The sequence below is a fragment of the Arvicanthis niloticus genome, chromosome 22 (genome assembly GCF_011762505.2).
Source record: "Arvicanthis niloticus isolate mArvNil1 chromosome 22, mArvNil1.pat.X, whole genome shotgun sequence".
Taxonomy (NCBI): Eukaryota; Metazoa; Chordata; class Mammalia; order Rodentia; family Muridae; genus Arvicanthis; species Arvicanthis niloticus.
In genome coordinates this window covers 13,229,023-13,253,959 of record NC_133429.1, presented here as the reverse complement: position 1 = coordinate 13,253,959, position 24,937 = coordinate 13,229,023, and the positions used below count along the sequence as shown (strand labels likewise).

General features: G+C 42.4%; 1 protein-coding gene across 4 annotated transcripts in view; it reads left to right on the top strand.

Annotated features, from left to right (window-relative positions):
• Positions 1-1,270: 1,270 nt before the first annotated feature.
• The window catches only part of Gas2l3 (growth arrest specific 2 like 3), a 35,724-nt gene continuing 12,057 nt past the window's right edge, over positions 1,271-24,937 (top strand). Inside the window, exons 1-9 of one of the 4 annotated variants that reach the window (XM_076919935.1) lie at positions 1,271-1,377; positions 8,803-8,909; positions 11,172-11,241; positions 11,752-11,799; positions 14,661-14,829; positions 16,709-16,824; positions 20,063-20,204; positions 24,106-24,169; positions 24,787-24,925. In XM_076919935.1, the coding sequence (XP_076776050.1) occupies positions 11,782-11,799; positions 14,661-14,829; positions 16,709-16,824; positions 20,063-20,204; positions 24,106-24,169; positions 24,787-24,925 (648 nt within the window). In that variant the 5' untranslated portion in view covers positions 1,271-1,377; positions 8,803-8,909; positions 11,172-11,241; positions 11,752-11,781. Of the gene's footprint in view, positions 1,378-8,802; positions 8,910-10,839; positions 10,995-11,171; positions 11,245-11,751; positions 11,800-14,660; positions 14,830-16,708; positions 16,825-20,062; positions 20,205-24,105; positions 24,170-24,786; positions 24,926-24,937 lie in introns of those variants that run through there. The other 3 variants (XM_076919936.1, XM_076919937.1, XM_076919938.1) reach the window with 3 other exon arrangements.

The window sequence follows — 24,937 nt, the reverse complement described above, 5'->3', positions numbered from 1 at the left end:
AAATCACCCTCTCAGTTCTTCCAACTACTCCCATCTTCTGAGCTACTTTAGGGAGTTGTCATTTTAGGTTTTTTTTTTTTTTTTCTTTTTAAAAATTGGATATCTTAATTTTTTTTTACGACAAACTATTCTGTTCCTTTCTTCAAAATCTTTGAAAGTGAACATCCCCCCCCCCAAAAAAAAACCCCACAAATGAATTTACTTATTCTATCTTTGTATTCTTCTAATGATCTCACGGGCCTCCAGGACGACATCTATATTCCTCAGTATCTACCAGGCCTGCCTTCTTACCCACATACTTTCAGACTGCTACTTCTCCATCTCATCAGGCCCAAACTTTGGTTATTCAAACCAATTACTTCCAGAACGTTTCATGTGCCTCCCCAGGTTCTGCATTTATTGTTCCTCCTGTCTAGGAACCGATTCTTCTTCATAGCAATGTCTTCCTCTGGTAGATTTTTGTTGTTTCTTCAAGATCTAGCCACTTCCAAGCTTCTGACCATCACTCTGCTCCACAGACTTCCAATTCCACGCCCCTCAACCCTTTGAAAACTGAGGGTGTTTTGTTTCTTGTGAAAGCAACAGTCTGTTGTATGTTTTGGTGAGAGACCTGGTTTCAGTTCAGTGCCCACACTTTAGCGATGGAGAAGCATGCACTTCTGAGGTGTCACAACTTAAAAGGAACAGAAACCACAGGAATCTAAGAACTTGGGCCAGAACACAGAACCTCCCAGCTTTTAGCCAGTAATGATCAGCCCACATCAAAAAAGCCACTTTAGAAGTTAACTCAGATCTATCACTACAGTGTAACAATCACATGGTTACATTGTTGCTTTGACATCCACATCCCCTTTCCCCCATGTTTCCTGAAGGAAGAGCCAACATCCTCTTTTGGCTTCCAGAGGTGACTGCAGGGTTTCTCTCTCTCTCTTTCATAGTAAAGGGGTGGGGGAGGGCTCTGTCTGAAAGACTTCTGCTTTGGACCGATCCCTGCTGGGTTGGTTTGTATTTCTGGAAACCTTCAGTGCCCCTCCGGACGTGAGCAGATTTTAGGAGCTCAAACTCCTGAGAAGAGTAACATTCCAGGGCGCTCTGAAGCAAACCTGAGAGGCGGGCTTCACACGGGACAAATAGGAGGGGTTGTCGCTGCCACTGACAGAGCAGACTGGACGGGGAGAAGTCCTTATGACTCCAGCGTGCAGTAGAAAGCCTATGAAGGCGGGGCTCCAGACCACGCCCCTGGTTCTGATTGGCTCCTTCGAAACAGGCGGCAGTGCTCGGCGGCGAACTGCGGCGGTGGCGGCGGTTGGTCTCAGGCTTGCTGGCACGCACAGATTGAGTCGCCCCGCAGGAAGAAGTGACCTCGCTCCCGGGCTGGTGAGTGACTTTCCTGTTGGATTTCTCTTTTCCTCCCGAACTTTCCGTCGCCTTCCCAGGTGTCCTGCGGCATCTTTGCTACGCTGCAGCACGCATTCCCCACCCCCATCCCCACCTCCCCAGTTTTTAGAGTCCGGGTGGAGTTCAGGTGGGCTACCTAGCTGCGTGAGTCCCTAAAATTCTGCGATTGGTTGACTGAGGGAGCCGCGTGTTCTGATTGGCTCTTGGGGCTGTCACGGTGACGTTCGGCTCGCCTTCCTACACCTGCCCGCTCTGGTGGGTAAGAGGGGCTACATGTGTGAGCTCGTGAGCGGAAGGGTCGCGAGGTAGAGCCGTGACCTGACCTGCTCTGAGACACAAGCTAGTGCGTGGTGGCCAGGGTACCCTCCTGTCCAGCGCCCAGCCAGAGAGGGTCACTTGATTCTTCATCATCATCCTCGGAAAGAAGGGATGGAGTCATTGGCCCAGGACGGACTGCTGCTCATGGTCACGCTGCTATTTTACCCCGTGATAGGCACTGCAGGATCTTCCCTATTCGTTCTCTGCAGGGCTCAGATCTCCCAGACTTAACGGAATTAGGGAACATTAGTGGAACTCTTGTGCAACTCTCTCCCACCCACACCCCTGGGTTTGGAGAACTGAATTGGGGGAGGCTTGCAGGAAACATTTGGAGAGCTTGCATCCCCATGCATATGCTCCCCACATCCCCTAACTGTTCCACCCCATCTCCTTTAAACCTAGGGGCTGAGTCGAACACATTAGAGTGCTCTGTGGTCTTTATTTAAAACGAAGGAATGTGTTTTTCTGCGGGTCCAGTCAGAGTCTGGGTTTTGCTTAGCCCACGTGAGATCGTTAATGACTACCCTTACTTAGATAAGTAGCTCTGAACTGCTGTGGGCTCACTTCTCTCGTGCTTACACAGAATGATTAAAAATTGGACTTTCCCCACACCTTTAATTCCCTTCAGGAGGAAACTAGTAAGAATACTCTGGTGTAGATTCTGACCTGTTGCTGTGTCTGTCTCATCAGTTTTAAAAACTCACTGTGAACCGGGCAGTGGTGGCGCACGCCTTTAATCCCAGCGCTTAGGAGGCAGAGGCAGGCAGATTTCTGAGTTTGAGGCCAGCCTGGTCTACAGAGTGAGTTCCAGGACAGCCAGGGCTACACAGAGAAACTCTGTCTCGGGGAAGAAAACAAAAACAACAACAATAAAAACAAACAAGCAAAAATCCTCACTATGGCCAACTGACATTGCATACTAGCTGTCTGCTGCTTTGACATTGGAGATGCCGAGGAGCGTTCCTTACCTCAATCATGGTTTTTCACCTTACTATTTAGAAAAGTAAAGAATTAAAATTAATGTGCACAACGTATTTTGCTGTTGTTCGGTAGTTGTGTTTGGATTAGGTACACCTTTACATACCTAATAATATTGTATTGAGAGAATGGGAAGCTAATCTAAGTCTTAATTTAGTTTAATTTAGTGTCATCATTAGAGAGAAATGCCTCAGAAAGAATGTTTGCAAGGGAGTGGTTAAAATTACATTTCCTGGGTGTTTCTTCTAAGAACCCGGGGAGTTTTCTCATTGAATTACATCGTGGCACACCAGAAGTTTTGGCTAACAGAAAGTTACTAAGTATTTTATATATAAATTATAAACCTTCACAAAACCTGGCTATACTAAAGTATAGCACAGACATGAAATGTAATGTGATCCTTTTGCTGATAGCACCTTGGGAGTTTGATGTATTTCGTCATCAGTCAGTCAGGGGTATTGCTGAAGTATTATCTGAAAGATGTCTGCTTACTGTCATGCAATATAAATGGGTTGTAAGAAGGTATTATATTAGCTTTGGTGGAGTTTGTGTGTGTGTGTGGTGGGGTAGATGGCACTCTTTTTTGTTGTTTTTGTTTTTTGTTTGTTTGTTTTGTTTTTCCAGATAGGGTTTCTCTGTGTAGGTCTTGGCTGACCTGGAATTCACTCTGTAGACCAGGCTGGCCTGGAACCAGAAATCTGCCTGCCTCTGCCTCCTAAGCTCTGGGATTAAAGGTGTGTGCCAACACTGCCTGGCAAGATGGCACTCTATGCATATTAGGTAAGTGCTTTATTCCAGCCTGGGGCTGATTTATATTCCTGGCCAAAATTAAAGTTGGTTCTTAAAAAAAATATGTTTGGTTCTGTTAAAAATTCTTTTCTTTCCTTCCTTCCTTCCTTCCTTCCTTCCTTCCTTCTTTTCTTCTTTTCTTCTCTTCCTCCTTCCCTCCCTTCCTTTCTCTCTCCTCTTCTTCCTCCCTTTCCTTCCTTTCTCTTGACCTGTGTTGTGTGATGGTTTGAATGTGAAAGGTCCCACCCTCAGGCTCTTAGGTTTGCACACTTGCCCCAGAGTTAGTAGAACTGGGAAGGTTTGGGAGGTGTGGCCTTGTGACCTTAGGAGGTGTGTCACTGGGGGACCAGCCTTGAGGTTTCAAAAGCCCAAGCTATTCCCAGTTAGCTCTCTTTGTCTCAGGCTTGTGGATCAAATGTCAACCTTTAGAAAGCGCTGACTCTCAAATAAGGATGTAAAGCTCCCAGCTACTGCTCCAGTGCCATACTTGCCTGCCTGCTGCCATGCATGGCTACAGACTCACTCTCTGAAACTTTAAGCCCCAGTAAACTCTTGCTTCTCTAAGCTGCCTTGGTCATCACAGTAACTAAAGAAGGTAACTGTTGCTTTGTAAACCAGGATGGCCTCAAACTTGTGACAGCCTCCTGCCTCAGCCTTCTGAGTGCTAGGATTATAGGTATGTACAACCATGTCTAGAGAAAAGTTTTCACTCTTTACCCACACTCGTATTCTAGTATACAGTGTGAATGGTCCATAAGCTATTTGAGAAGTTTTCTGTTAATGGATAATTAAATAAATTTTCTCTCATTTTCCCTTATGTTAGTATACTGTATATTTCCCTTGCAGCCTTTTAGTTGAAGTGATGGAGTTGAACTGACTTTAAATATGTTTTCAAAGTTTTTTTTTTTTTTTTTTTTTTGTGGGGGGGGGGTAGAGGTTGGCTCAGTGGTTAAGATCATGTATTGCTTTGGCAGAGGACCCAACTTCAGTTTCCAGTATCCCTGTTGCAGAATAGCTCAAAACCACCTATAATTAAGTCTTGCTCCAAGGGATCAGGCACTCTCCTCTGGCTTCCTTGGGTACCTGAACTCACATCTGTATACCTTCCTCAAAAGACACACAATTTAAAAAAAAAAAAATTGTATTTCAAAACTAAACTGAAAATTCTAAGATGAAATTGAGTTGTTCAAATTCAATATCTGCAAGAAAAGTTTTCAAATTCTCCAACAAAGAGACTGTCTCTGTGTCTTGCAAGTGGTACGTGATGCTTTAGTAAGTGAACCGTGAAATTCTTGCTCCTGCTTTCCTGCAGTGCTGGAGACTGAACGCAAAACCCTGTGTCCGTCACCTCTCAGCCTAAAATGTTTACTTTTCTGAAATGTCTCCATCTACCATTGAAGCTGTGGGTTTTGTAGGTAAAAATACCATGGATTTGTGTCATTATTTCATAGTATCTTTTAACCTTTAATAATATACATTTAGCTACCAATTTAATATTGCTCTATATTAATTTTTTTTTTTTAATTTTTGAGGCACGATCTTGTTATGTAGCCAGGCCTTGAAGTCTTTTTGGTTTTTCGAGACAGGGTTTCTCTGTGTAGCCTTGGCTGTCCTGGAACTCACTCTGTAGACCAGGCCGGCCTTGAACTCAGAAATCCACCTGCCTCTGCCTCCCAAGTGCTGGGATTAAAGGCGTGCGCCACCATTGCCCGGCTAGGCCTTGAAGTCTTAATCTTCCTGTCTCAGTTTTCCAAGTATTAGAAGGATTCAAAGCAGCGCAGATTTCTTGTCTTATAGTTTGAGGATAAAGAGTCAGAGTTTCGATGATGCTTCTGAGAGAATGTGTTGGCAAGGCTGTGCTATTCCTCTCCCGGGAAGGAGTCCGCTGTGCCTTTTCCAGTGTCCAGGAAGGCCCTGCATCCCTTGGCTCCTAGCATCTCGGATCTCTCCCTCTGACATCTTCCCATCATGACCTCTCCTTGCCTCCTGTGACTGCCCTTTCCTCAACCCCCCTTCCTCCTTCTCTCCCTCGCTGTTTCCCTCCCTTCCTCCCCCTCTGTCTTTTAAATGTATTTATTCACTTTGCATCCCAATATCATCCCTCCCTCTCCTCCCAGTACCTACTCACACAAGTCCTCCCCCAGTCCACCTTCTTCTTCATCTTTGAGAAGGGAGCATCCCACTCTGGTCCTCAATCATCTCTTAAGGATTCTTGTGATTAAATTAGTTTTACCTGAGTAAGCTCTCATCTCAAGGTCTTTTATCTGTATCTGTCTGCAAGTTTCCTTTTTTTTTTTTTTTTTTTTTTTTCTTTTTCTTTTGTCAAGGCAGATATTTGTAGATTCTGGGAATTAAAAAGGGTCATCTCTGAGTGCCATTCTTCTGTCTGATATGGATGATGGTAGATGGATCGTCTACATGGATGTCTCCAGTAGAGCGGCCATATGCATCCTCAAGTGTCACAGTGGTCAGAGTCCTTGCCCCTCTGTGCAGCTATTTGGTCCTGCATTCCTGATCTCTGACTACTCTCGGCCTTAGTCTTTTGCTTTTCTTAGTGAGTCCTCTCACTTATCAGCTCATGTCACTTGCAGTACTTTAAACAGTCAAAAGTGCATGCCAAGCCCAGAGTCAGCCTGCGGATCAGGGCAACTTCTCCAGCACCCTGTCTGCCTGCACGCTGTCATGTTCCCCTCCATGATGATAATGGACTAACCTCTGGAATTGTAAGCCAGCCCCCAATTGAATGCTTTCTTTTCTAAGAGCTGCCTTGGTTGTGGTGTCTCTTGACAGCAATGGAATAGTGACCAAGACAGAGTTAGTGCCAGGGAGCAGGGTGTTAATGTGACAAGTCGATCATGCTGTTTGTTGTAGGAACAGGGAAGACTCTGGACTAGAAAAGTATATGAACACTTTAAATGGGGCTTCCTGGGCCACCCCAGCAGGAGCATGGGAGACGGCGGTGCTGAGGGCAATGTAGGCTATGGCGGCCTAGCTGAAGGGGTTTCGGGGAGGGGAGAATATTGGTGAGTGGCCTAGAGATCATTCTTGTGATATTTTGGGAAAGACTATGGCTGGTTTCTGCCCCCCTCCCCCATCACCCCCAAAATCTACCTGTGGCTAAAGTAAAAAGTTCTTGATCAGTGGAACTGGCAGACAAGAGTCCAAGGCAGCCTGTGTTGTGTGGTTATCAGTGGTCACTCTTACACAGATCTACAGTGAAAAGGAGCAAGGCCGACAAGGAAACATACAGTTTAAGGAGAAAAGGGCCACCAGGAGGTGTAATGGAGCCAAGTCCACTGTTGAGAGAATGTGTTTAAAGAAAAGCCTGATGCAAATGGAATAGAGCAAATGGTAACCTCTGCTCTCAACACCCACTCAGCTAAGCCTCCAAGTTGTAAAGAGAGATTAAAGGAGAACTTGAATAGTGAAGGAAGCCAGCAACAGCAGAACACTGAATGCAAGCGTAATTGAAGGTGAGGGCCAAGTTACAGCCCCCGGCAAACGGCAGAAACTGGCAGTGTCAGCCACACACACGCTTCTGACTTTAGAGTCTGGGATCCAAGGAAGGGATTGTGGAATCTTCCTCAATGACTAAGGAAAGCTGCTGAGATCAGGCGTGTGTCAGAGGTATCCCAGCATAGAGGCCTAGAGAGATCATTGCATGAGACTTTAAAGGTGAAGCCTGGATTGTGTTGGAGACCCCAAGGTGTTGGAGTTGCCAGAATTGTGGGATCCCTGCCAAGGAGAGCTGGTAACAAGGAGTGAAGCCAGCCAGAGAGAGACGTGTGCTGTAGTCAGCCAAGCCTGAAGGAGTTGGAGATCTAAAGAGTGCTTGGACCGGAGTGAGAATTCCGGAATTTTGGTGTCTTTGAAAACTACAGAAATGTCATAAAAGTACTTTTCATTTTCTTCCCAGGTATGGGGTATGGGGTTCTTCAGATTGTCCCCAGCAGGCGACTGTCTCTTCACCCTCCAGTCTGACCTCCCTCTCCTGTAGGGGCTCACTGCTCTGCCCTCTCTGTCCCTGCCTCTCCCGGTCCTCATCCTTCCCTTGGCTCTTTTTCTTACATCTCTCGCCATTAACTTCTTGTTTTCTGCTTTTCTTTTCTAAACTCACTTGTGTTTTATTTCAGTATTCCTTTGTCCTCAGAGAGCTTTTTAAAACTAGGACTGAGATCATGCCACCACTCCCTCATTAAAACAGTTCAGTGGTTCCCCACTACATTTAGAGTGAAATCTAATTTTCTCAACACTGTCTGGATGATGGGGCCACTCTCCAACATTATTCTAAGCCACACGTTCTCTGTCCTTCAGCCATTGTGCTTCTTGGAATACGTCATACTTTCTTCACATGGCGCCTTTGTCAAAACTGCTCTCTGTGTACAGAACCCTTCTTCCTTTCTTGGCTAAACACTTACCATTTTTCAGGTTTATGCTTTTCTTACAGAAAAATAATTTCATTCAAGTTAAGTCTAAAGGAGGCCCCTGTTATTTTCCTCTTGAGAGATTTTGCTTTTGGCTTCAAAGCACTGGCGTGGCTTAAAGTCATACAGTGATTCGTCTGGTTCCTATGTCAGTCTTTCGTGGTGTTTGTTATTAGCTCTGTAAGGACAGTAAGATGGTCACCATGTTGATCTTAGTTATGGTGACCATCTTACTTTTAATAAAGGGTATGGGTAAATGTTTATTGAATACATGAATGCGTGTATTGTCACATCAAACAGGATATATCCTGAAATAAAACTAAATGGGACAAAGAATTTATGCTTAAAATATAAACTCATGGACTGAGAACATGGCTCAGAGAGTAAGAACACTTTAGGTAAGGACTTAATTCTACTTTTCAGCAGCTATGAGAAAGCGGGGCTTGCTTGTACACGTCTACAACTCCAGCATGGTGGAGTGTAGACAGGCGCATCCTTGATAATCTGCTGTAGCCTCTGCATGGGTGTGTAGGGGTCTGTGCACACGTGCACATCACATACGCAAATCACAAATTTGTGAAGACTTAGTCTAGCAAAGAGAACCCTAAGTTGCACATCTGGCTTCAAGTTTTGATGTGGCTCTATTAAAATTTTTATTTTCATTGATAACCATACAATTTGTTAGTTAGTGAAAGAAGTCTTTTAAGTCATATCCAATGGAATCGTTCAGTCTTTAATTTTGTAAGTTTTGTCAAATGCACTATTAACTATGTCTATCATAGATTTCCTAGTCATGTGCTCCTAACATCAAGTACTTTATATATTACCTCATTTTATGTTTGCATCAGGCATCTGAGGGTGATGGTGAGACCCTGTTTTTCTGATACACTTTTAGGTTCCAAGAAGTTAGCAGCATCATGCCCAAATAGCTGGTTTACGCTGGAGCAGGAATTGAACCCAGAGGAATCCAGTGCTTTGTACTACCAGAGTACTGTTTTGATGGTGAGTATATTAGTTTGTACTTTAAAAATATATGAAAAATCTTTGGTAGCAACACAGAATTTTTGTGTTCTCTGCTAAGCAGCTATTTAAGTATTTAACTTGGAATTTTAGAGCTAAGAACTTTACATTTCTGCATCTACCAGGAATACTAGATTCTTGAACTATTGTTTTCGAGAACAACGTCAAAACGGTGAAGCATCTTTGACGTGCACTGCAGGCATACAGAGTAGTACAAAATGCCTCTGGTCCTCCTGCTGTTCCAGCTCGGCACTCGGCCCTGTCCTTGCAGCGTATATGTATTGGCATCGTCTGGAGGCTTAGTGCTGTGCGGTGGCGAGCCTCTTCCTTGCAGAAACTTACCTCATTAGTTTGCCATTTTGGTACTTCCCTCCCCCCCCCGCCCTGCCCCGGGTTTATATCAGGATTATGTCATGGGACTTTAAGTCCTTCACATCACATTTTATCATGTGGGGGAGGAATAAACTGTGGTTCAGAGCCTGCAGCCCTGGGCAGGAATGTTCCATAAAATGGCTTTCTCTTTTGTGATCTGAGGTCAGACTTCAGGGAGAACCTTCAGGAGAATAGTCGCAAGGACCTCATTATTGCTTTTTTGTGATGAGTGGACTGGGCTCAGTCCTGGCTGAGCTGCATAAGGAGGGCACATCCTGTTTCTCCCGTTTCCCCTGGAGCCTCTCAAAGTCGAGTATAATGTTCTTAACTTATGCATTATGTTTGCTCGGGAAAGATTTCCATCAGGATTAGAGTGCAGTGTGGACTTGGGGTCACATGAGAGTTCTTGTTTTGTTTTTATTTAATCTAAAGGGGAGGGAGGACCTAATAATCAAACATCCTATTAAAGTTAGTAAAGAATTGAAGGCAGCTTCTCCAGAAAGACAAAGAGAAAGAAAAAAGCCAAATTAGGTGCACCCCCAGGAATGACATGTCTCCTTTCCCCCAGGAATGATGTGCTGCAGGTCCAGATTGGGGCTGAGACTCAGGGAAGAATAGACATGAGGAAGGGTAAATGACTGAGAGGAACATTGCGGTTGTGCTGCAGACCAGGGCCAGGCCTGACTACACACCTACTAGTGGCTTACGGACAATACGAACAGCTAGAGTATATTCTAAAAGCTGACTATATCCGGGATGCAGTTGGGAACTCATTAAGTAACTGATTAACTGATTCAGTCTGGACGTTTATAAAAGTTTCTCCCTGATATTGTGTATCAGTGTACACAATAGCTTTTCACAGCTGATGGCAAATTAGTTTATTTATTGCGGTACCGTGGGTTGAGCCCCAAGGCCTCGCGCATGCTAGACAAGCATTCTGCAGGGGAGCCATCCCTAGATCTAAAGAAATATTTTGAAAGGTAATGCAGGTGGTTATGTTTCTGTCCTTTCAGCAGTGCTGATGGTCGTACCAGAAGAATCTGAAATCATATGACTTCTGCTAAAGTTCAAGTGACTGACCCTTGTACCCAAATCCTTCATTTTCCTTCATAAAACTGATTCTGTTGAATTTTCCGTAAAAAGTGCAGCTGCTAAACATTCTTGGGCCGGCTCCTTTGTGAATGTGCCACTGTTCGGGGCGTGTGCACGCCTTATAATTGTAGCTTTCTTTTGTTGGTAGTCGGCAGCTCCAACTGTTAGAGCCCTTGTCTGATTATGTGGAACTTCATTTTAATGGGAGTTCTTTGCTGCAGTTTTTTTTTTTTTTTTTTTTTTTTTTTTTTTTAAGAAATGGTCTCGGAAGCTTCATACTGTGAACCTTTGTTGGGGACAAAGGGTTATTTATGCTAAAGAAAAATGTATCCCCCACCGAATTAACTGGTGGGAAGCAGAACAAGCTGGTTGGCAATGCTCACTTGTGCTTTGGCCTTTTGCTGTGGTGGAGAGGAGGAATGCATTCAGAAAGGGCATTCTGTGGTCTGTTTGGCCTTCTGCAGAGAGTGTGTGTGACACAGTGCTAAGCTCTTCAGTTAGCTTTAGCTCGGGGCCTCTGTTCCCTGGAGAGCACAGCATCTAGTTGGCACCGTGCACGAGAGGTGTGCGACAGCGCTTGGGAGGACATAACTTTGGAAATAGGTAACCCTTTATCCTTATCAAGAGTTTTATGTTATACCTGCTATAAACAAGCAACAAACGTATGCTTTTATATAACCCATGTAAGTTTTAAGCCTTTCACTAATTTTCTCCCTGCAAACACGTTGAAGAATTACATGGCTTGGATTTAATTTATTAAACTTTGTGTTTCCATTGTAGATTCCAAGAGCAGAGCTTTGGAGCCAACGCTGCCGCCTTTTTTTGGTTTTTGACAGATTATCACGGGAAGGTAGTGAGTATTTCTAAGTCCTGGTTGAAATGGACAGTTAACTTTACTATCTTTTTATCTAGCAGAAGAAGCTTATGGCTAAGCACGTGATTCATGAAGTCTGTATGACTCATAAAGATGTGATCAGCACAAAGAGACGAAAGACGCCTGAGTTTCAGTATCGGTTTAGGGGGAGGTTATATTTACATCCCTTTTACATTACTGTATGCAGAAAAAGGCTCAGGGACACTAGTCTGTGAAGCACGTTTTGCCATGAATTCTGTGTAGCACCAGGGATGGTGCACCAAAGTGTTTCAGGCCTTTCTTGGTCCAGTAACAGGTGCCCTTATGCAGGCAGAAGTAAGGCGTCGCCGCTAAGTTCTCACTGTTACTTATTCTGACTAGATGTGAGGGTCTCAGGTGTTCTGTCAAAGAGGCAGGAAATCACGTGCCTCAGTCTTAGAATCTGGGGTTTGAGGGAGCAAGAACTCTGCCATCCATCTGGGAGCTAACACCATCTTCCTTCTCCAGAATAGAAGCTTCATCTCAGTGTAGGTGACCATGCAGCCTGCAATCCAAGTAAGTTCTCTCTTTGTAAAAGATAAATATAAAGCATGAATTGATATTATTGACTTAATTCATTGTATGGTATGAGTAATTTTTTTAAACACTACATTTTAACAGTAGGCGTACTGCGTTTTGACTTTCTAGTTCTGAGAAGATTTTAATTGAGTTTTACTTTTGTTAGATCTTTGAAAGAATCAAAAGAATGTTGGGGTTAGTTGGTCAGGCTGGGGAAAGTAAGTAGAATATTTTGTAGTATTCCCTCTTACAATATGGTACATGTTCACAGTTGAAGGAACAGGAGAAAACAAATACAAGATATAAGGCTTAGTGTAGATAATTGTGCGTGTGTGTGCTTTATAAATGAGCCCGTACCTGACTGGATGTTAAAATTAAAAATTTTATTAAGCCGGGCAGTGGTGGTGCACGCCTTTAATCCCAGCACTTGGGAGGCAGAGGCAGGCGGATTTCTGAGTTCGAGGCCAGCCTGGTCTACAGAGTGAGTTCCAGGACAGCCAGGGCTATACAGAGAAACCCTGTCTTGAAAAACCAAAAAACAAACAAACAAACAAACAAAAAACCCCAAAAATTTTATTAAAAATTAAATTAAAGAGTAGGGCTTTTTTTTTTTTTCCTATTTGTGTTTGGGCAAAGTCAGCTCTGTCACAGAAATCATTGTAGTCTAAAGTTTGTGTTTGCTGTATTTCTTGCCTTTCTATTCTTTTGTTTTCTTTCCTTAGATATTAATAGAATAGTTAAATATTAATTTAAAGGCAAAAGACACACTAAATATTTCTATCTAGAAAAATACAATCAGATGCCGATAAATACATCAGGAAGCCAGAGCTTAAGGGTTGATCACATCTTAGTTCTGACCCCACTTTTATCCGTTCTCAGTGAGAGGCTAGTGAGGTATCTTACCTCCGTGCCTCCGCTTCCCTGCTTCATCACCTGTGAGGTGAGAATAATAATTCACGTTTTGCAGGGTGGTCGTGAAGCAACGTGATAGCAAGATAGTGAGATGCCCAGAACCTACCTACTAGGATGCACATTGCCTATTGCACACTTCAGGAGTTTGTTTCTTTAGTAATTCTTTCTCTAACATCTGTTGATATCTCACCTGAGGAGACTGGAAATGCCCCCTCTCTTATAGCTTGTCTTCACAAGTTCAAGCAAGACAAAAATCCCACCCATAGTCTAGAAGCTATTTGCAATTGTTACCTGATAGGAGAGGGACCATCCGTTTTCTTCAGTGGAGTGACACTGGGTGTGTAAACCACACTGAAAGGCAGAGCTCTTGATCAGTAGTTGTTGGCCAACAGGAATCAGACTTAATGCTTTCTTGTTCTTTGGGTCGGGGGGGGGGGAGGGGGTGTTTTGTTTTTAGCAGGAGCTCCTGTGACTTTTTGATATGTTCATTGTCTGTTAAGTGCTGCTTTGCTTTCTGTTAAAATATCCTGAGGTTCACTTATGCCTCCCATGGCGTGTTTGTTCCTTTCCCTAGCAGTGAGAAAACTGCCCCCTATTCAGTTACTCCCTGTATGTGTGACCACACTCTCCCTGTCTGCCTTCTCCGTGGTGGAGACGCACAGCTGGCTGGGCCCTGACACTCCCTAGTGAGATGCCCTGCTCTGCCAGACACCTCGCACAGGGTCACCCGTACATGTCACTGCTCTTTACATTCCAGGTCACCTCCCTTGAAGAACTTCCGCACACCTCACTTGCAATAGCCCTCTTGAAGACAAGAGGCATTTGCACTCTTTTCTTAAAAAGTGACTTCATGGTTGTTTCTTTCATAATTAGCACATCGTTTTCTATAAACAATCTGAAAGCAAATCTGCTCATTTCAAATATTTCCAAATGCTGGTTTGATAGTATGCTTATCTAATCTTACTCTTATTTTTTTATTTTAAAATATTAGCAATTACTTTTGGCTTTATAGGCCAGTAGGCAAAATTGAGACTGTTAGATAGGCACTGGAATGTGTGTGTGTGTGTGTGTGTGTGTGTGTGTGTGCGCGCGCGCGCGCGCGCGCGTATCACCATTTAAAAGCGTTTCAGTTGTAAGACATAAAAATACAGATAATAAATGAGATTTGCTTATAGACTATAGTTGGTTTGCCATTCTAATTGCTTTAATCAAAGTATTTGGAAAAAAACTAAAGCTAGCTTCTAGGGGCTGGAGTAATGGCTCAGAGGTTAAGAGCAGGTACTCCTGTAGAGGACTTGAGTTTGGTCCTAGAACCCATATCAAATGGCTCACAGCTACCTGCAACTCCAAAGGATCTGACACACCCTCCTGGCCTCCTTGGGCACCTGACTAATGTGCACAGCACACCCAGACACCCCCCCACCCCCACCACACACACACAATTAAAAATAATAAAATAAACACTTAAAACATCACAATTATGATTTGAAGTTTGCAGAAGCCATTCATGCATGCATTTACTCATCCATCTGCTTCATCTCTGCTGTCTGTCAAGGCCAGTGCTACATGCTGCAGACATGTATCTTGTAAGGCAGGGGTCATTAATCTGTTTATAGCTAAGGTGCGGGGATTCTGATGTAGTTACTAGTACACTCCTAAACTAATAAGTGGAGGGAAAAAAATACTATTTGTTGAATTTTTATTCTCGTGTCTCTACAGTAGGATCCGTTCATTAATTTAGTGTTTATTGACATCAACCATTGTATTAAATACTAAAAACATTCCAAATAGTCCAGTTGTCTTCTGATTTATATATTTTCTATGAGATGGCACAGTTTTGCTTATTCTGGGTGGCCTATGGCTACTTACTTAAACATAGTCATGTGTGGGTTCTGGTGATATTAAGCAATGGTTGCTTTCTCTCAGCTGGTTGGTATTTTGTCTAGGTGTGGTTTGGAGAAGATCTACCTCTAAGTCCCAGGTGTCCTCTGACTCCCAGACATGGCCCTGGACTGGCAGATGTGTGTCAGTATGACGAGTGGATATCTGTGAGACATGAAGCCACTCTGTTGCCTATGCGAGAAGATCTCTCTATTTGGTTGTCTGGCTTACTAGGTAAGGCTTACAAAGACACTGATATTTTATGTTCGTTTACTGAGTGACTGACTGTTCCAGTTGCCGGGGATACTCATGTGAGCGACAGTTTCACAGTCCATACAATTAAAGGGTGCTCTTGCCCCAGGCCTCTGCTTTTCAATTGTAGGGAACCTGAGATTTGTCTGATGTAGCCAGTCATTTTGAATAATCAACATTTTATGATTAATATTATCAGATTTTTAAAATTATATATTTCTAATATTGTTTTATTTATTTGTTGTTGTTTTTTAAAAACTGATTCACCCCAATCTTGAATGAGCCATAAGTTTATAAGTGGAAGATATGCTTTGGTTATATAAAAATAAATACAGTTTCTAAAACATGGAGGAATAGAAGCAAAGGAAACCAAAGAGAAAATGCCACTTGGGGAATGTCTGGCATCAAATTTTTTACTCTATTCAAGATTGTGATGAGAGCTCTGAACGTTCTTTCCAATAAGGGAAAAATATCACTTTTTGTTTTCTGTATATGTGCACGTGTATGCGTGCATATATACATATTGGATATGTGTGCATGTGTACATGTGTATGCTTGGGTATGTGTACATATGTATATGTGTATGTGTGCTTGGGTATGTGTGCATGTGTATATGTGTATTTATACATGGGTATGTTTGCATGTGTATATATGCATATGTATATATGCATGTGTATATGTATGTATGCATGTCTATGTGTGTATGTGCATATGTGAATGTATACCTGTGTATGTGTGTATGTGCATATGTGCATGTGTATGTATGCTTGAGTATGTCTGCATGTGTATTTGTGCATATGTATGTATGCTTGGGTAGGTGTGCATATGTATATGTACATGTGTATGTATGTATGGCTATGTGTTCATGTGTATATGTATGTATTCATGGGTAGGTGTGCATGGGTATATATGCATATGTATGCATATGTATGTTTGCACGTGTAGCTATGCTTGGGTATGTGTGCATGTGAATATGTGCATATGTGTGCATGTGTACGTATGATTGGATATGTGTGTGTATATATGCATGGGTATGTGTATATGTGCATGTGTGTGTATGCATGAGTATGTGTGCATGTGTATGTGTATATACATGTGTATATGTACATGTGCATGTATTTGTGTGCCTGTTTGTAGGTCCAGGTGTGGGAGTGTATGTATACATGTGTGTGAGTATGTGTTTGTGTGACCACGGGCATGCCAACCCAGCTGACTACAAGCTCTTGAGCTCTGCCTGACTATACCACAGGCATACCAACACACCCTACTTTTATGTGTGTTTCTGGGGTCCCAAACTGAGGACCACAGACTTTACTGAGTAAGCTTTCTCCTGTGTCCCTCAAATCACTTAGCTCTAGACTTTCACATAGCAGTCTGAGATTTTCGTGAGAGGACTGAGGCCCTTCTATGATAAACACACAATAAGCAGTTTCTCTGGTTTTGTCTGGAATCAGCTTGATAATGGGAATGCTTTTAAAGTTTATAATGTAAAATGCTTTTTACAGAAGCTATTTTAGAGGCAAAAGTTGATATCCCCAGTTATTCCGCTACTGTATTTAATCTATAAATTACAACAAAATCCACTTTATCTATAAAGAACATTTTTTTCTTGTACAAATGATATTAATGTTCAGTGAATTTGTCTAACACAAGTGTACATATGTTATCCCTGAACTTTATGTAGCACAAACTTTTTCTTTTGTTTTTGATTTAACTCAACATTACTTGTTTTACTATATTTCTTAGTGTCTCATCTGGTATGTGTCTAGTTTTCCAGCCGTTACCCGGTTGTATTAAAGTTTTAGCCACTGTTTTTGAGTTTGCTGTCTCTAGCCGTCTTAGCTTTCCAATGTGCCTTTAGGTGTTGACATTAAGGCAGAAAGATTGCTGGAAGAGCTTGATAACGGGGTGCTGCTGTGCCAGCTCGTCGGTGTTCTTCAGAACATGGTGAAAGCCTGCCACCCTGACGAGCCGGGGGTAAGTGAGTCTTTGACAGCAGGGGCTGGCTCTTTGTCTGTACTCCTCAGTGTCCCTTGTGCTTGGATATTTCCATCCTGTGGCTGGCTTTAAAAGTGGATTTCATTTTTTTGAGCATTTGAAAGATAATATTTGTAAATTAAAGGTAGAAACATTAACCTTGAGGCTTGGAAGATGGCTCGGTTATCATGTAACAAGTAAACATGGAACATGTAGAGTACTCGTCATGTAACGTGAGGGCCTGAGTTCTGAGCCTCAGCACCCATGGAAAGGGTGGATATGGTTGGTGGCTTGTGCCTGTGATTCAAGTACTAGGAGATAAAGACAGGCCGATTCCCAAAGGCTCACTGGCCCACTCGTCCACCTTGTAAGTCAGCAAGTTGCAGGTTTATAGAGATACGCTGTCTTAAAAAACAAATCTCCATGAGCATACACACATGTGGGTGTTGCAGTAAATCTCCAACTCCAACAAGTCCGTGCAAATAACCCACGACTCTTACAATATTTATAAGCTGCACGCCTAGATTGGGCAGAGGTACCACTAAACTACTCCATTCCCCAGCTATTAGATTCCTTGCTACTTGTGGCTTCTCCTGGCCACATGGTTCTGTTTCATCTTCCCTCCGAATTCTCTTCCTCTGTCCTTCTTCCTCTCTCATTTCCTATTCTCTAAAACCACCAGCCCCACCTTTCCCTTCCACTGCCCAATCATAGGCTCTAGCCTTTATTTGACCAGTTAGAATGGGGCGAAGGTTCTCATTAAATCACCTGAGTACGTGATCTCTCCTCGTCATGAACAATTCCTCCTTGGGGCAGCCCTTCTTGAGGAAGTAGAATTGACATCAAAATACAGACAGCACCAGAGCAATCTACAACGTGTGGGTGCACAAGCATATATATGTATATGTACACGTACACACACACACACACACACACACGCACACACGCATACACACACACATATATACACCAGAAGCAACAATAACATAAATATTTATCTTGTGGCATTTATTTGTAACTGTTCACTGATGCTATGTTTATAGACAGTGTCCAGGATAACCTGATATGCTATAGGTGACCTCCAGCAGCTAGATCCTAAAAGCATGGATAGAACCATCCACAGCCTTCTGTATGGTTATTCGAGAAAAGGGTTGTAGTTCTTCTTGGCTGCGCTGGCTAGTTCTCTGTCCAGTTGACACAAGCTAGAGTTGTCTGGAAGGAGGAAACTTCTATTTTAAAATACTTCCATGAGATCCAGCTGTAAGGCATTTTCTCAATTAGTGATCAATGGGGAGGGCCCAGCCCATGGTGGGTGGTGCCATCCTGGGTTCTATAAGAAAGCAGGCCATGGAAAGCAAGCCAGTAAGCAGCACCGCTCCATGGCCTCTGCATCAGCTCCTGCCTCCAGGTTCCTGCCCTCCTGTCCTGACTTCCTTCAGTGATGAACAGTTGATACTGATGTGTAAGCCAAATAAAAATAAACCCTTTCCTCCTTCACTTGCTTTTGGTCATCTTTTGGTCACCGTGTGTCATCCAGCAGTGGAAACCCTAAGACAATGGCGCACAGGTTACCTCTTTTGTTATTTTTATCATCATCGTCATTTCTATAGTCTTTGTCTGCTGCCTTGGTGGGAAAGTTATGAATATTGGTGAAATATATAGCATTTTTAAAGATAAACTTAAAGTGATGATTTGAAGCAGATTAGGTTTTTAATCTTTCTTTTTATCAAATGTTCAGTGTTTTTGAGAGTCTGGAGCCTGGACATACTATTAGTGAATGTAAAATGGTATCCTTGTTCCTGGAGGGTAATAAGTGAGGTATCCCTATAGATGCATACATACACATAGGTATCCCTATAGATGCATACATACACATAGGTATCCCTATAGATGCATACATACACATAGGTATCCCTATAGATGCATACATACACATAGGTATCCCTATAGATGCATACATACACATAGGTATCCATATAGATGCATACATACACATAGGTATCCATATAGATGCATACATACACATAGGTATCCATGTACATAATACTGAAAGTACATCCTTTGGTATATAAAATTCTCTACTTCTAGGAATTTGTTCTAAGAAAATCACAGATAAAAATAATATAAAAGTTAAAAATAACCTGCTTATAAATAGAGATGTAAAAACTAATTATGGTATCTAATTGGAATATATCTACATTGGAATATAATATATTTATTAGAAATGATTATTTAAATGTGTTCTTTTTAAGTCTTAAATATGCCCACAACCTATCCAGTGTATATTCCTTCAACATGCATGCATACTCACGCATACACACAAAACAGTTTGCAGAATCGTGTCTGCATGGCATTTTCTAGGTACACTTGCATACCTTTGCACAGAGACATTCTATCAAGATTGCTAGTGAGAGGATTTCAGTTAATACTAATCATCTTTGTATTTTGCTATATTTATTTGTATATATTTTTGGAAATGATAATATATTCTGTATTTAATCATGCATGAAGGCTATTTCAGTTCTGGAAAATAATAGCACCCAGAAGGAGATGCCTAGATAGCAGTTGTCTCTGGGGAGAGACTCTGGCAGAGGTGGAGAAAGACTCACTGTACTTGATGCATTAAAAACGTCACTGCTATGAACTGCCAAGTTCAAAAGCAAAAGCAAAAGAAGTCCCCTCTTCCCAGCCCTAACCCTGGCAGGAAGGCAGGAATGGCGCAATACTCTTTGAGCCAGACAGTTAAACCCACAAAAATAAAAACGTAGGGTTTTCTGAGCCTGTGGTCACCAAAGAACCTGAGTTAAGAATGGGCAACTACTGAAGTTTATAGTCTCTTGCTTCATGAGTCTGTCTGAAGAAGAAAGCAGCACTGCGGATTTGTTAAACTGTAGCATAGTGTCGTCTTGTGTGCATGTTGAACGGTGTGGAGAGAGAGACACTCTGGATGCTTTGTAATTACCAGGCCGCCATTTTAAATTTTGAGGTTCTTGTGCTGCTTTTAAAAAGAAGATCAGAGATGCGTGAATCTACTGCTAATTGTGAGTAGATCATTTTCGTAGGACTCTTTTTCTGGAAAACACTTAAGTAAAAGAAGAAAGTCATTTTTGAAGATAATTATTTTCCCTCCAAACTGTGCAGTCGCTCGGTACATTCAGTACATTTAGCATTTACTTGGTCATACTGAGATGCACACCTAATGAAAATGTTTGTTTGTTTATCCTCATGTCTTTTCTAGAATTTTCCCATGAAAAAAGTGCCCTGTAAGAAAGATGCTGCCTCGGGCTCATTCTTCGCCAGAGACAACACCGCCAACTTTCTTGACTGGTGCCGGCACATTGGGGTGGACGAAACTTACCTCTTCGAGTCTGAAGGTTTAGGTAAGAGCTGTTGCTGTCAGAGCTGTCGGTGTTTGTTAGGGTGCTTCCGTGTCTGTCCCTCATTTCTGAGTTGCTAAGCAGTGACTCACAGTGCCATGCCACAGTTGCGTACACAATTCAGACTTCACTTATATGCGAAACAGTGGGAGAATCAGATATTAATCAATGTAGTACGTTTCCCCTGGTTTTCCTGGGCTTTATATTTCTAGAAGTCTCTAGAGTTGGCCGGCTGCCAGAAGATTCTGTACTAATGCTCTACTGTTTTCCTGAAGACTGGTTCTAGCAAGTCTAAAGCACTAGCAGTTCTTCTTTACCCAGACCATGACAGAAAGAACAGGTGAAATGTGCTTTTAGAATTCAGACTCCATTGTAAATAATAGCTGCCATCTTTATTATCTAAAAAGAATGATGTTTTTGACATTTCATTAAAGAAATCATGCTCTAAGCTGGGAGGTGATGGCACATGCCTTTAATTCCAGCACTCAGGAGGCAGAGGTTCAAGGTCAGCACTTTACAGAGAGTACCAGTGTTGGCATTTTGTCTAGGCTTTGCCCCACAGTAACCTGACAACAGCCAGGTGTGCCTGACTCACTATAAAAGGGGCTGCTTGCTCCCTCCTCTCTCTCTTGCTCTCTTGCCTTCTTGTTCTTGCTCTGTCCTTTTGCCCCTTCTCCCTCTCTCCCCATCCCCTCCCCCTTCTCTCTCCATATGCTCATGGCCGGCCTCTACTCCTCTACCCTATCTCTCTGCCTTTCTCTGCCTCTACTATGCCCAACTCCCCTCCCCATGCCCTGAATAAACTCTGTTTTATACTATACTGGTGGTGTGGCTGGTCCCTCGGGGGAGGGATGCCTCAGCATGGGCCCATGGAGGAACCCTGTTCCCCCATACCTGACTGCACGTCCACCAAACATATTTCTTTTCTCCTTATGTTTTTATAAAACACAACACCCAGGACAGCCAGGGCTACCCAGGGAAACCCTGTCTCAAAAAAGCAAGCAAGCAAACAACAAAAAGCATGCTCCACTGAAAAATTGTTGATGTATTTTTCTCATTTTCTTAAGTCAGCAGAAGCATCTATATGGTACTAATGGAGCATCTGGCTGACTGTTTTACACGCACACACACACATACACACACATACACACACATACACACACATGCGTACACATATGCGCACCCACACATTACAAAGCATTTATAAATGTGTACGTGTATACATGTGCATGTACAGAAATGCAAATGCACAGAATGTATAGTTCTGTGGTAAGAGAGCTTTATCTCAAAGGGGACATTGTAGTTCTAGACAGAGGTTTTATCATGGCAGCTGTTTACAGCTCCTGATTTATGGTGCTGATTAAAAGCAAACAGACTCTTAGTTGAATTTGCTAGTGTGGCCTGCTCCTGGCTGGGCTGCAGCCTGTTGGGGTGCTTCTGCCTCCCCTGGCCCAGTGTAGAGCAGGACACAGGGTTTGCCCTGGAGGCAACTGTACAGTAAGCCCAGGTGTGCTGATTGTTACCCACAATGCAGCTGATTACGTGGCGCATCCAGCTCCTAGAGATCAAAGTGAGGGGATACTTTGAGTTCTCCCCTTGGTAGCTTCCTCTTTGAAATGTCTAAGATTGCCATTTAGGTTTTAAATATAGATGTCTTCCTCTAGCACTGCTGAAGGGCAGTGTGGGGCTAAGAAAAATACTGCCAACACCAGTAACTCAGTTGTAGGCATTGAAGTGAGAATTTTCTTTCTTTCTTTTCTTTCTTTTTTTTTTTTAACATCTGCTTGGCACTCAAAGTAGTTTTATGAAAGAAGTATACTATTTTAAAGTACTTGGGATATTTATAAAAACAGGTTTGAAATATTTTATGATAAATTTCTTTATTTCTGTAGATGTTAATTCGAATGGAGGCCTTTCTGTTGCTTTAAACAATAATATGTTACAGCCAAGCATGCTGCTACACACCTATATAATCTCGGCCTGAGCCATGTATCGAGCAGGACCTGTTTCAGGGGAAACAGATTGCTTTTGTGTATCTAATAGATGTTGTCCATACCTCAGGGACCTACTGGTGCAGTCAGTGTATGTGCTCGGAACACATTGCATGTTGACTTAGGATCCCAAAGTTCCTTAAGGTTTCTAACTCTGAGGAAAAGGTAGATAGATAGTCAGTCATAGGCACAGTCCTGGGGAAGCTAGCGTGAGGGCTAGGAAGAGTGTCAGGCTTCGGCTCCATCTTCATCTTTATCTTCCTCTTCCTCCTTCTCTTCCTCCTCCTCCTCTTTCTCTTCCTTCTCTTCCTCCTCCTCCTATTTCTTCTCCTCTTCCTTCTACTTCTCCTCCTTTGCTCACTTGTTAAAGTTGCATCATTTATCTTTTTATGGGCCTGCAATGGTTTTGTGTGTATTCTAGATGTTTTACCCCATCAAATTAATTTTTTAAAATTTTACTTTATTATAAATTATATTTACTGCATATATTACATATATAAGTATATGTAGTATATATGAGTGTTTGGTCTGCATGAGTGTCTGTGTATCATGTATGTGCTTGGTACCTGGGGAAGCCAGAGCAGGGTGTCAGATGCCTTTAGACTGGAATTCAGACAGTTTACAGCTGTCATGTGGGTGCTGGGAAATGAACTCGGGTCCCCTGTAAACATCAGAGCTCATAACTGCTGAGCCATCTCTCCAGTCTCAAATTTAAAGTTTTTAAGTTTGTCTCATTATTTTTTGTACTTTGTTGTATCTAAGTATTATGTTTAACAAAGGCGATACAGGTTTTTACCTGTTTATCTTGTGTTGTTTTGAGGCCACAAACTGTGATGTTGAGCAGAACTGATGGGAGTGGTACTCTTATCTTTAGCCTGGCTTCAGGAGGAAGGTTTTCCACTGTCTACCTTAAATGTGAATGATACTAGGATGCTGTTAGCTGCAGGCTTTTCATGGATATCCTTTATCAGATTGAGAAAGCCCCACCCCTCTTCTGTCTTTTTCATGCATTGAAATGGTGTTAGAGTCTTTGAAATTCTTTAATCTGTATGTTATTCCCTTATTATATGATGTAGGACCACTGTTTCTGTTAATTACATTGGTTGATTTTCATATATTCAACTATTCACATTCCTGGCATCAGTTGTACTTATCCACTGCATGCTGCTGGATTGTGTGGCCAGCGTGTTGAAGATGGTTACGTTCATATCTGTGAGACTTTGATACTGGCTTTTGGTTTTTTTATGATATCTTTCTCTGGCTTCTGTCTTTGTTTTGAAGATAATGTTGCTTCAGAGATTAAGTTAGAAATTGCTACTTCCTGTTTTGTAAAGTTTGAGAACTATATAAAGTCGAGGAGACATGTCTCTTCGAACAGCATCTCCTGCTGAGAGATCTGTACTATACCGTGTTCAGAGGAGAGCAGAGGTCAAGCTTCTTCTGTGTTCTCCACCTTATTTTTGAGCCAGGGTTTCTTGCTAATCCTGGAGCTCATCGGTTTGTCTAGGTTAGGCAGCCACTGAGCCTTGGGATCTGTGTTTATCTGGTTACAGATGTGGCCCCATACCTGGCTGTTGATGCTGGATATCAGAACTCGGGGTCTATTGTTTGACCTTTATGACTAAGCCATCTCCCCAACCCTTACTGTAATGCAGTGCTATTAATCCATTGCTTTAAAAATGAAACACTGTACAAGTAAATATCCTGGATCACTGTCCATTCCTTTTTTTTGTTTCTAGTTTAATTTTTTTTTAGCCCAGAAGAAATTGTTATATAGAGACAGTAAAAATGTACTTTCTGAGTCTTCTCTAAGCACGTAAGCCTGTTGTCTTCATTTTTCTTTCTTATACTCCATCCTCTGTCAGAATGTATTTCCTGTCTTACATCTTACATATGCTCTTTTTTTCCCCCAGTTTTACATAAAGACCCCAGACAGGTGTACCTTTGTCTTCTTGAGATTGGTCGGATTGTGTCAAGGTGCGTATTTCTCAACATTTCAGAATTTCAAAATCATAAATACCTGTAAACCACTTAAATTTTATCATAGTTTTTATACCCAAAGAACATGATTCTTGATTAAAATGGAGTAACCCAATTTTCTGTTTTACCTTTTTGCGTCTTTCTTTACTTGGGTCTACACGAGCGTGCATCAGTGCTTGTTGTCTTCTTCTGCCTAGCCTTCATTTCACATGAAGTTGTGGAAGTGCTATTTAGCATTTCCAGATTAAGAATGGGGTGAAACATGCAGTTCAAAGCAGATCAGGTTCCACTGGGGAAGAAGGCTGAACCCGTGTGTCCCACATGCCTGCATCGGCCCTGTCTGCCCGCCAGCTTGCTTTAAAGCTGCCTTTCAGGATGCCAGGGAAAAATACTGAAAATATTACATAATACCAGATATATGTTATGATATAGAGATTGGAGTTGAATTTTGGGCAATCTGAAATGTTAAAAAGGATGTCCAGTTGTCTCAGTGCAACAGTTTGTAGAGAAGAGTTATACAGACTTCACTGCAGAAGTAAAACCTTACCTGTCTTGATCTGCAGAGGTGTAGTTGGGTGCACACTGAATGATCAGATTTCCTGGCTTGCTTTCAGATATGGAATTGAGCCACCAGTATTAGTAAAACTTGAGAAAGAAATTGAGTTGGAAGAGACCTTGCTTAATGCCTCGGGGCTTGAAGAGTCCATCAGCATCCCCAAATCCTGCTGTCAGCAAGAAGAACTACATGAAGCTGTAAGTAACCAC